Here is an 11,465-nt window from a genome sequence, read left to right on the forward strand (position 1 = left end):
AGGAAATATTTACCGTTTTACTTCTTTTGTCACATTTGTCTGTAATTTGAGTATCTTTGTATTCAGGTAAAGGTTTACCTTTAAGCTTTAAAGAAACTGGAGGGCAATTTTCATTTTTTCTCCCGATGTGCAACGAAAAATGTCACTACAATGAAATCAACACTCATCAAAGTCAGAGGCACACATATAACCCCGTCACCATGTCAGAAAACAATTTTTTTTTATTCTTCTGATACAAAACTGTTTTAAATAACAAACACATTTTAAAATTTGTTGTCATTTTTTTTACAAGGATAAATTAGCAATTTCATTATAAAACATTGACGATATTGACTTTTCTACACAGGGGTCAGTCCAGACCTTAAAGGCTGCGATCAGTGCTGGTGAACTGACTTCGGCAGTCATTCATATCTGGGTTTCTGGCAAACATTTAACAAATCGGTATAATCAGTGGTTCTCAATCTTTATTAAGCTTGACACATACGCACTGGGTTTCAAGGCACATTCTGTGATTGTTTGGAAATGTTACCTGAAGCTCAGTGTGGTCATAGGGGAGACGGCCAAAACATTCGCAAGGAAACTACATTAGCTCAGAGGGGAGGTGGTCAGAGGTTAATTTAATTCACTTTGAGTGAATGTAATGTTTGTTTGACTTTGGAAATGTAATAAATGTGCCAGGCTACGCTGGTTTAAGAAACACTTTCTTGAGGGGGTTCTAGGTTTCACCACAACCATTAAAAGTTGTCTCTTAATGTTAAAAAAGGCTCATGTTTAACATATTTTGGGGCAATTGAATCCCCACAATGATTTTCTGTCCAATTCCAAACATTAAGCCAAAAACAGGGGTATGTGTGAGGCACTACTAAGTTACAGAGGACACACAAGAAGACAAAGCTCCAGGTCTTATACATTTCAACTGTTTGAAATAGACATTTCCTTCTTCTTCTCAAATATGGAAGGCAAAATGTGACAGACATCACATATACTACAGATATAAAGGCTCGCAGAAATGCAAGAACGTTTCTGGAAAGATTGTCATGCAAATATACAGGACACAGGAGAAATTTCAGAATTTGGTAAATACAGCTCCAATCCAATTTGAGAGACAATAACTTGTTTTAGTCATCCATGAAAATGTGAAATACAATGCACAACAATCTCTTCCTATGAGGGTTTGATTGTCTGGGAAATTAGCATTATAAAAAACACAGACTGGGCAGAGAGAGGGAGAGAGAGAGAGAGAGAGAGAGAGAGAGAGAGAGAGAGAGAGAGAGAGAGAGAGAGAGAGAGAGAGAGAGACATAATGTGACATTTATAGAGAAAGAAAATATACACACCTACAGACCAGAAAAGAAAAGCACACAAAAGAAGATGTTTGATTCCTGATACTGACCAAAATATAGTCATAAGTGAGCTGATGAATAAGATTTGTGGAAAGAGAACCATGAGTATACTTCATGTACAAAGGTTTTGGACACTTTAGATGTTCAAATGAATAGTAATGTTAAAATATCATGTCAGGTATTTACTGGTCCTACATTCAATCTGCAGCAGCACAACCAGAATCAGGAAGGACTCTCATCAGTGGCTAAAAGAATTGCTCTAACCTCCACATATCTGTGCCATTCAGGGATAATGTGATTAAACAGGAGGAATAAAAAAAATTTAAATCAACCTAAGGACTCAGGTATGACACGTATCTTCATGCAGCATATACTGGGCGTAACTATACTTATGACAACTGGTGCTGTTTTAGCCCACAAATATGCCCCTTTGGGGCCCATGTGGGGTCACTGCGGACCCGTAGAACCCACAAGGAGGTCAGTGCAGGTTTTTTGTAGGTACACCAACTATAGCTTGCCCACAAAAAACCCACATGGGGATTCAAAAGGGCAAATCTGCTATGGGCCCAATATAAGCTAGCCGTCATGGGCTACACCTGGGTTATTTTCTGGTCAGCCATCGCTGGGATACCCACAGAATTCCCTTTTTTGGGACCTAAAGGGGCAAATGTCCTATTGGCCCCACATGGCCTTACTTACATTTACCCCACATTGGGGGGGTTTTGTGTGTTTTGTGGGCCACAGCACGTAAAACTGCTGTGGGCCCTGCGTGGGCACACCCACATGGGGCCCGTGGAATAAGCGTGGCTGCTCTGCCCACACAGTTTACCCACAGCTACAGTCCACAATTCACCCACTGTGGGTCCACACCTTATACAGACCACTTGTCTTCACTTTACTTTTATTGCCAAACATTTTGACAGTGATATCTGTGTGAGCACATGCATGTCTCTGTGACAGCCCTTTGCTGTTGCATAATGTGTATTCTGGCAAGTGATTGTCTAATAACCTCAAATTCTCTAACCGTTACCCTGCCATAGAGACAATATTTGGGTAAGAACAGAGGGAATAATTTAATTTCCTGAATTTCATGGCGACTCAAGAGCATATACGGTACAGGATTTCCAGGAAAACCATACACATCACTGGAAGTTAGTCGAGCTCCTCGTAGAAAAGCACAAATTCCTTCATTTCCCAGGACATCTTAGCACTTACAAATTTATGGGGCAATAAAAGTCACAGCTGGTATTACCAGAATTCATTGTGGTGTGGTGACTACCTCAAAATGTTTTTTTTCTTTGCACCTACATCTGACCAAACTCTCCCCATCAATGAGGCTGTGCATATAAATGTGTTGTATAATGATTCACTTTCAGTCTTACCAATGCTTTCCCAACCCTTCACATATTATATCTCTATAGTGCATAAAACAGCTTAGAGCTGGTTTCCCAAAAATTCTGAGAATAAAATTAACTGTTCTCTTGAACTGAAAAAAGTATAGTTTCCCAAAAAAGCAGAAAAATATAACCAAACTGTGGCTATAAGGCAGTGTATCAGATTCTCAGTACACTTTGTCTGATACGTGCAATGTGGAGGGGGTTTTAAAGGTATCAGGTGCTTCTGGGAAACTTCAGCCCACACCTATGTGATACCTGCTCCAGTGTAAAATTTAAAACTTGAAGGAGACCCTAAAAGGACACAATGGCATTAGAATTATTTGTATTCAGCAGGTTCAGTCTCTTCTGCTGAGGCTCTGGAGAAAAGAGAGACAGAGAGGTAGACGTGGTGCTGTACAGCTTATTGGTGTCCGGTCTGCAGGTTGATGCTTTAGTTCTGCCTTTTCCATCTCTCTTTTTCCTTAATTTGTTTTGCTTTCTCCACCTCTCTGAGCAAAGGAAGTCTATCAAGGTAGAGAGGCTATTGTTGCTACTAATGTATGACTCTCATCTTGTCTCCTTCATAGAGGCACATGGTCAAGGACTGTCTTAACTGTGATGATGCAATTACATCCAGAGGCTGTTTTGGTGATATTCCTGCAACGTTCCTGTGCCACATTTGCAATCTCCGTCTCATCTATTGATTCTCTGACCTCCTTCATTTGTCAGAGTGAGTTTCTGTACATGAGAGAGAAACAAGCAGAACTCCATTCCTGTCCATTCTCTCCTTCTTTCTCCTCAGACCACCGTCTCATTGCCTTTCCCTGGTTTGATCCAGCTCTCGCCCGGTGCCCTCTTGCCACCTCGGCTCGCTCTGCTGTCCCTGAGCAGGCGCACAGAGCAGCGCTGCCAGGTGTGGAGGGTTTTTGCTGACCAGATCCACATGCCCGACGTGATGCCCACAAGCAGTGACATGAAGATTCGAAGCATCTCTGATGCCACATATGAGTCCTGGGTACTGGCCCTGAACTCCCCCCAGTTAGAGAGTTGGTAAAGATAACAGCCAATAACGGTGGATGCTGGAACGGTGTAAAGAACAGAAAACACTCCAATCTTCACCATTAAACGTTCCAGCTTGTCTGTTTTGGCACCATCCTTCTGCAGATTGGAGCGAATCTTGAAAAGAGCCACAAGGCCAGCACAGATGAACAGAGTGCCTGAGGAGGAGGGAGGAGAGGAGAGGGGTGGACATGTGAAGACCACCAGATTGAAAATTGTAATGAGAAACTGAGTATGTTAAAGAAACGCTGAGGAAGAAGAACAAAGTAGAAAATAAGGAAACCCAATATAAGCAGATGAATGAATACCAATATTATGCTTTAATTACCTATAAGCAGGTACGTGGCCAGTGGTGCAACCACAAAGCCTGTGAGTGCTTCCTGCTGCTGGTTGCCAACATAGCAGAGCCCAGTCAGGTCATCTGCATCCACCAGTCTCATGATGAGGATGACAATGGTTTTAACTGCTGGAATGGCCCATGCAGCTATGTGGAAATAGGAGCTGTGCATTTCTATAGCCTCATGGCCCCACTTTAGTCCTGCAGCCAAGAACCAGGTGAGGGTCAGGATTACCCACCTGGAAGAGAGAGCAGACAAAGGAGCGATATAAGCAACACATTTTCCTCATGGGTACACTTCTCAGATTATCTTTTTCTTTTTATAGTGAATAGAAATCATCTGTTTCTAGAAACTAAGATACTTAGAAAAAACCATAGGCTACTGATTACTGTTGGAACGACACATAATTTTTCATTTATGTAACTTTTTCATAACCAATCAGGTGGACATGGCCAGTCCTCAATTATAATTAAGTTATCCTAACACCAGCTAGTCGTGAGTTGCATAATAGAGGGTTATGATCATATTTTAGGAGAGAGTGAAGTCATTGGTCTCTTGCTTTTCCAAATAGGGAAGAGTGTAGGCAAACAGGAAAGCAAGGCCCAAGCGAAAAGGAAGAAAAACAGCTGTAACAGCAGTGTTTCCAGTGCAGGACATATTTAAGAAGTGTCACTTTTACCTTTGCATGTGTCGGAAATGAACCCAAATGGTACATGGGTTATGAGACAGGGCAGTAAGACTTTAAGGAAAACAGGATGCAAGTCTCATATTCCAATTGTTCTAGCAAAAGGCATTCCCAGCTGCTGATGACAATGATTAAACTGGGGAAAAGAGATGAAGGATTTATAAAGCAAAAAGTCTGCAAGTCCGTGTTTATTTGCACTAACCAGAGAGAGGACGCCATGCCAAAGAAATAAAGGAGGAGGAAGACTATGGAACAGCCGGTGCTCTTTAATCCTTCTTGTACCAGAATTGGCACTGCTGCAGCATCCAGATCGCAGGAAACACGTTCCCTCCCAAGAGTCAGTCGTACCTGTTAAATGACATAAAAGAACAGAAAGGGAAAAGAGGTGAGGCTGAATTAATCCCAGAAGAAAGTAAAAAGAGGACGAATCATCTTTCTTTCTAAATGCAGAGAGGCAGAGCTGGAGATTACTGAATTATCTCAACGCAGTGATGAATCAAAAAGTGCTTTTAGTATTTAATCACTGATGTAACATTTTGAAAACTCAAAAACAAACTGTACTCTTGTTGGATTATGTTCAACTGCTGGCCCTGGTACTCTACAACATTTTTATAAAATATGAAAAATAATCAATATGCAAAAACTGGTCCATAAGGTGCTCATCTGATTATTTTTGATGAAATAGCTTTATTGATTCTCCCACAACAAGTGAAATTAAATAGATCGAAATTAATATTAAACCTCCTGCTTACCAGGTAGGCTACGCTGTACAGGTTACAGCACATGGAGAGAAAGATGATGGGCCTTTCTGGGTAGGAGAAACGCTGAGAATCCAAGAGAAAGGTCAGGACTGTCAGAGTGGTTGAGAGGAAGCACAGCACAGCCCACACTGCCATCCACGCATCCGTGAACACTTTGGCCCCTCGCCTGTAGAGCCCGCTGTCGTAGCCGCACTGCAGCGTACAGCTTTCAGTCTGTTTAAGCCAAGTATATTGGTCAGGTGCAGATCCCAGGGCGTGACACTCCTCTTGGTGGGGAGGATGGCGGACAGGCTGGTATGGAGGGTCTTCATCCCCTGGACCCTCCATACACATGTGGTTGTGATCGTTTTGAGGTGGGAAGAGGCTGCAATTGAGCTCCTGGGCAGAAAACATAATGGGTAATGTCAGTAATGGATTTAAACGTTTCTTGGTTTTCCACATTGCTAAACTATATCCTGAACTCGTATTTTTTTAAGACATGCGTAATGTCTTTGACGATGATACGACTCACCTCAGGCCATATGAAGCCAAACTCGTGGAGCACGGGGAGGCATTTTTTCTTGACCGACAGACACATGCTGCCACATGGACCAATAGGGATGGGAACCTTGTCTGTGCACATTGGCACATAAACTGAGCACAAGAAGAACTGTTGGAAAGTGGAGATAAAGAAATATATGTTTAACATTTGACCCTTTGTGAATGTAATCAAGTTCGGCAAACTATCCATTCTGTGATGAGATTTAAAATCATGGAGCAAAGAGTGACTGCAAAGCAACTTTTGAGAGAAAAAGCAATGTCACACGGACAATATATTAGTCTAATACTAATATACCGGCATATATGCGCTTCTCTTTGGGGAGATTGTTCACAATACTCTCATCGATGTCTGCAGCTGTGTTAGGGAACCACAGCCAAGTAGGTGCAGGGTCAAGTTGCGTCTAATTTGTCAAACACATTGCCGGAAGTTCAGGAACAATGGCCACTCATCATTTTCCTGTCCAGCATAACTCTAACATAAGGTATGGGCAGAAAAATGAAGGACAACCAACATAAAGCTTCTTACTTAAGGTGTTGGTCCATTACATGGCTGTCAGAAGTGCTTCAATAAGCCTTGGCACGGATTCTTCAAGTGGAGGCATGAAAACTACTCTTCTAAACGATTTTCACTCATTGGTTGTTTTTAATGATGCTAGTGGGGAATGCTGTCTAAAACATCTGTCCAGAATCTCTACAGATGTTCACCTGGGTTGGCACCAAGTGACTCTAAACCCACAGTATATTATTCAAATCATTTTCACACTAATCAAATTATTCAGATACCCTTTGTTCCCTTGAAAAGGCCAATACTATCAAGATAGAAGTGTTTCTTCATAATATAAAGGGGATCCCTCGGAACAACTCTGAGTTGGAGTGACCCTTCCCTCCAAGGCCTCTGGCATGCCACACTTCAGAAGCAGGACAAAAGCTAATGCTCCACACCCAACAACAGTTAATAATTTATAAAATGAATACAAGTTGAACTGTAATGAAATAAGAGCCAGCATGATATCATCCGTAAATGCTTGTTTATTTTCAACCACAATAATCATTATCATTCAACTTGGCCCTTTTATAGTCCAGCTCAAGTAGGCCTCTTTGGGGTCCGCCCGACAGTTCGAGAACCACGGCTCAAAAGGGGACAAGTGGACGCTAATGATACCAGCAGCACTCCTCCCATAGAATTCTCAAAGCAGTGAACTCTAAAGGGCTTTTTCATCCTCTGTGCAGTATAAGGAATATATATGAATATGTATATATGAATATCAGAAGTTTTGCCCATTAAAAACTGGCACTAGCATTGGCCCCAAACCCCACTAGCAGGCTCCAATTCCAATTCATCTAGAGAAAGTGAAAGCAACAGTATACTTAAGCCAGTTTCAATTAAACACTGAAATTGCAGAAGGAGAGCAACAATTATCCAATCTTATGTCATAATTTTTAAGACTTTGATCCACTTCAATCAAACTGTGAAACACAAGGTAAATTGTGTCATTTGTGTGGTGTATTTTAAAGGAGTGAAAACAGTGCTGTGGCCCTGCAGGCTTTCTGTATATTACAACTGGATTACAGCTGCTAACTGTACAGTACTCCCACATGTGGCTCCTCCAGCTACTTGCATATACGTCTCGCTATCCTGCTGCATTTTCTGCTCCGACTTTCATTACATTGCATCACCTCTTCTATTAGCAGCTCTCTATTTTCACCTCTAATAAGGAATGCCACATCTTGAGTCAAGACAGAGAGAGTCAACACTAACCTGCTCCAAGGTTACACATACAAATCCGTATCATCAAAAACAATCTGTGGTCATTACAGCAGTGAGGGCATGTGCCGTGTAATGCTGCATGATCTCCCTGATCTAAGCCTGAGTTTTATTCTGTCCCATGGCAATAGTTTTGAAATAGATATCCAAGTCAGTGTTATAAAGATAGTGAACAGTCTGGAGTCACATTTGACTGCGTGCAGACATTCTAGCAGCAGTGAGGGAAGAAGTACTCTGGGGTTACAGAGGGTAGCAATTTTAAGTGATTTCATGCATTTATAGTGAAATCTGTTTGAAGCCAGAGTGTAAAATTGTACCAGGCTCATGATATGAAAACACACAGAAGCAGAAAGTGCATTTCACTCAGCTACCATGAGATAACGGAAACAAGCTCTAGGCACTTGGAGTGGTTAAAAAAATGTGCTGGAGTAAAAGGTTTGATGCTGTTTTTCCATTTGAAAAATATCAAAATATGTATTGGGCCACAGCAGGAACTACATGTTACAGAACTGCAGCCTTGATCCAGTTATAAACAAATCGCAGCTTGAAATCGGCCCTTGAACGGAGCCCAAATGAAACATGAATCCAACAAGGGTGTCAAGGTTGGGAAATAAATAATCAGGGAAATGTTATACAACTCTTAGTGTCTGAGACAATTTACTGGCGGGGAAAAGTTAAAATTGTTGCCTCTGTGCACTGAAGCATGTTTGAGATATAAACGAATTTAATATACATTGAATGATTGAGCTACTGTTCTGCTACATATCTACAAGCAGACAATGTTGACTTGTCTTCTGATAATGAATCAGCGACTCGTTACCGCGGCAACATCAAAATCACTAATCTGAGTCTAAGAAAACCTTTAAACTCTCAGCTTATTACACTGTTCCCTGCTCAGCATCTGGGTTATCATGTAGTTTCACTGGTCTGGCCCAAAGTGGCCTTTATGTGGCCAACAACGTAAAATGAGTTTGACATCCCTGTTATAGAGTTTCTCACCAAAAACAGAGAATGTCTGTTCCTGAAATTTATTGAAGACCTGCCATCCTGAATAATTGTGACTTGATAAAATGCAATCAACCCAAATGTTGTAATATTGTCTTGGTTTGAGTTACTAAAGCATTCAAAGAAGTTCATGAGACATACAACACATGTTATACTTCAAATAATTCTCACGGTGAGCTCTGCATACTCAAGCAGTGACAGTAACCTCACATATTCTGGGTGTTTTCCCTGACTGTTGGTAACCTGAGTCCTGTCACTTCACTGCGAAAAGCTACTCCGGTTACTACTCAGGAAGCCTCCCATTAGAGCAAATGTTAAATGATACGGTTCCTCTTTCTCCTTTCTCCCTCTTTAGCATCTGTGTGTGTGAGAGAGAGAGAGAGAGAAACTGGGTTGTCATCTAAACTTACTGGACAATTTACAACTGGAGGAGGACAGTTTGGCTTCATACTGCAGTTGCTTCTTGTTCTGTGTGGTTGTCTAGCACACACTGTATGCTTCTTAAGCAGTGTATTAATTTAACATGCCAAAATATTTTTTTACCCCTATTTCCCAACAGCTGCACACAGCAATAAGTCACTCTAATGCTGTAATAAAATCACATGCCACTCCAGACAGGGCAGTGGACTTAAAATAAGGACCGAGGGGGGAAAAAAGCACTTGGAAAGGTGTGGGCTTGATTTCATGTCAGTGTACGGGGATGTCTAGACGATCTGGACATGCTTGCATGCCTTTGAAACTGGGCGTCTCTAAATAAAAGGAATAAAAGCAAATTATAGAAAAATGTAAACACCACTTGTCCACACTGAAACTTGCCATCTCTAAAAGAAATCTCTGATGTGCCACCAGCTGCTCCAATAATAGAAAATGAAATGTCACATAATTGGACCAATCTTTTTCTTTTTTCCTTACATGGTGCAGGAGTCAAACAAGCAGCATTTGTTTTATGACACTGAGGGCATCATTGTTAACAAGACAGTGCAGTATATAGCACTAAAGACTCAGCTGTTGCTGTGAGGGGCATGAACTCAGAATGTCAACAGACAGAGGGGGCATTTTCAATGAATTTAGCATGACAGCCTGGCACAACAGGAAAGGAAGGAAGGCACGGAGCCCCCCACTCCCGCCCGCTCATCTTGACTTCGTGGGAATCAACCCATGTTATGGCCCTCATTATCACCGGGGCCATCAGTCTGATCAGTTCGCGGTGCTGCAGCTCTCTGTCATGCGCTTTGTGACAAACACACTGCTCTTCTCTCTTTGACGCACGCAAATAAATATAGCAGAGATTCCAGACTGAGCCATGCTTTTTATTTAGACCAGGCTTGTTCCTAAATTTATGCACGTTAATGGTGTATTATTATTATTATTATTATTATTATTATTATATTTGCATGCTGGTTATTCTACTTTGTTGTGATGCCTTGGCATCAGTCGCTACGATTCGCATGGGTCCACTACCTTGAGTTGACTTGAGCAGCCGTACTGAATGAGCGGCGTGAACGTGGTCAGTTGCAGCTCTGCGTCCGACTGCAGCACGTTGCCGACCAGGTTGGGCATCTTGGTGACGTTGTAACCGAGACCCTGGCACATGCTGATCCGGATCGGGTCGCAGGTCATCTCCTCCACCTCATCGCCAAAAGCCCTGACCAAGCAGAGCGGAGCGACCAATCCGGATAAGAGAAGCACTGCTGACCCCGTGAGCGACACCATCATCCCGGGCATGGTCACCCTGATATTGAGCGGCTGCCCCTCTGTAAATGTTGCCACAGTTATTATCTCGTCAAACACAGTCGGGTTAAGTCGCCCTGGAACCTAGAGCGGCGTTTGTAGTCCAGCTGAAACGGTGTGCGTGTTCGTCTGTGCGCTCTGGGACCTACACAATCCAACTCTGAGCCATTCAATAGATTCAAATATCCTGAACGCAGCAGTGGATCATTGCGATATCAAAAGCGCGTGTTTTCAATTAAAATAACGTGCGCACTTGCAGTTTGAGAAACAAACAAACAAAACTGCATCTTGATAAATCCTCAAGTCCTTCTTATGACGTCTCCCGTCAGTAACTCCGTGTGGGAAAGCGCAGCGGACCGACAAAACATACAGCGGGACTGATTTTATGCCTACTGCTTCCAAGCGTCCAGCATTAAACTTTATTGTGTCTGTGAAGGGAGACTATTTTCCTCGTCCAGAGAAAAGCCGACCAATCCAAGCACGGGAGTTGGGTTTCCCTGACCAACCCCTGGCCAGGTGGGCGGGATCCAAGAGAAAAATAGAAGAGCGAGCTTCATCCACTCCCCTCTCCCCTTTATACTCTCTCCCCCCTCTCGCTCTTTCCTTTCCTTCAGCATTTTGCCTTCTCCCGACTCATTTCCTTTTTCATGCTTTTCTTTTCTTTTCTTTTCTCATTCTTCTCACTGTGTTTCCTCTCCGTTCCCCCTGAAAAGAAAATGAGAAGCATTCCCCAGCTAATTCTGACAATATCCAGAACGTGTATTTTGACCAGCTGATGTGGTCTACATATAATTTTATTGGCTGTATTTTTAGAAAATATGCATCTGAAAAGTAGATTTAGTGTGTGTGTGTGTGTGTGTGT

The 11,465-nt window shown here is 42.3% G+C and overlaps 1 protein-coding gene across 1 annotated transcript; it reads right to left on the reverse strand.

Annotated features, from left to right (window-relative positions):
- Positions 1–203: 203 nt before the first annotated feature.
- fzd4 (frizzled class receptor 4) lies at positions 204–10,963 on the reverse strand. The gene is made up of 6 exons (XM_063493839.1): positions 10,334–10,963; positions 6,074–6,211; positions 5,554–5,940; positions 5,004–5,149; positions 4,107–4,354; positions 204–3,936 (listed from the first exon to the last, which is right to left on the reverse strand). The coding sequence occupies exons 1-6, from the start codon at positions 10,595–10,597 to the stop codon at positions 3,518–3,520; spliced, it is 1,602 nt and encodes a 533-aa protein (XP_063349909.1). The 5' UTR covers positions 10,598–10,963; the 3' UTR covers positions 204–3,517.
- Between the last annotated feature and the right edge of the window lie 502 nt (positions 10,964–11,465).

Source organism: Pelmatolapia mariae, linkage group LG14, assembly GCF_036321145.2.
Source record: "Pelmatolapia mariae isolate MD_Pm_ZW linkage group LG14, Pm_UMD_F_2, whole genome shotgun sequence".
NCBI lineage: Eukaryota > Metazoa > Chordata > Actinopteri > Cichliformes > Cichlidae > Pelmatolapia > Pelmatolapia mariae.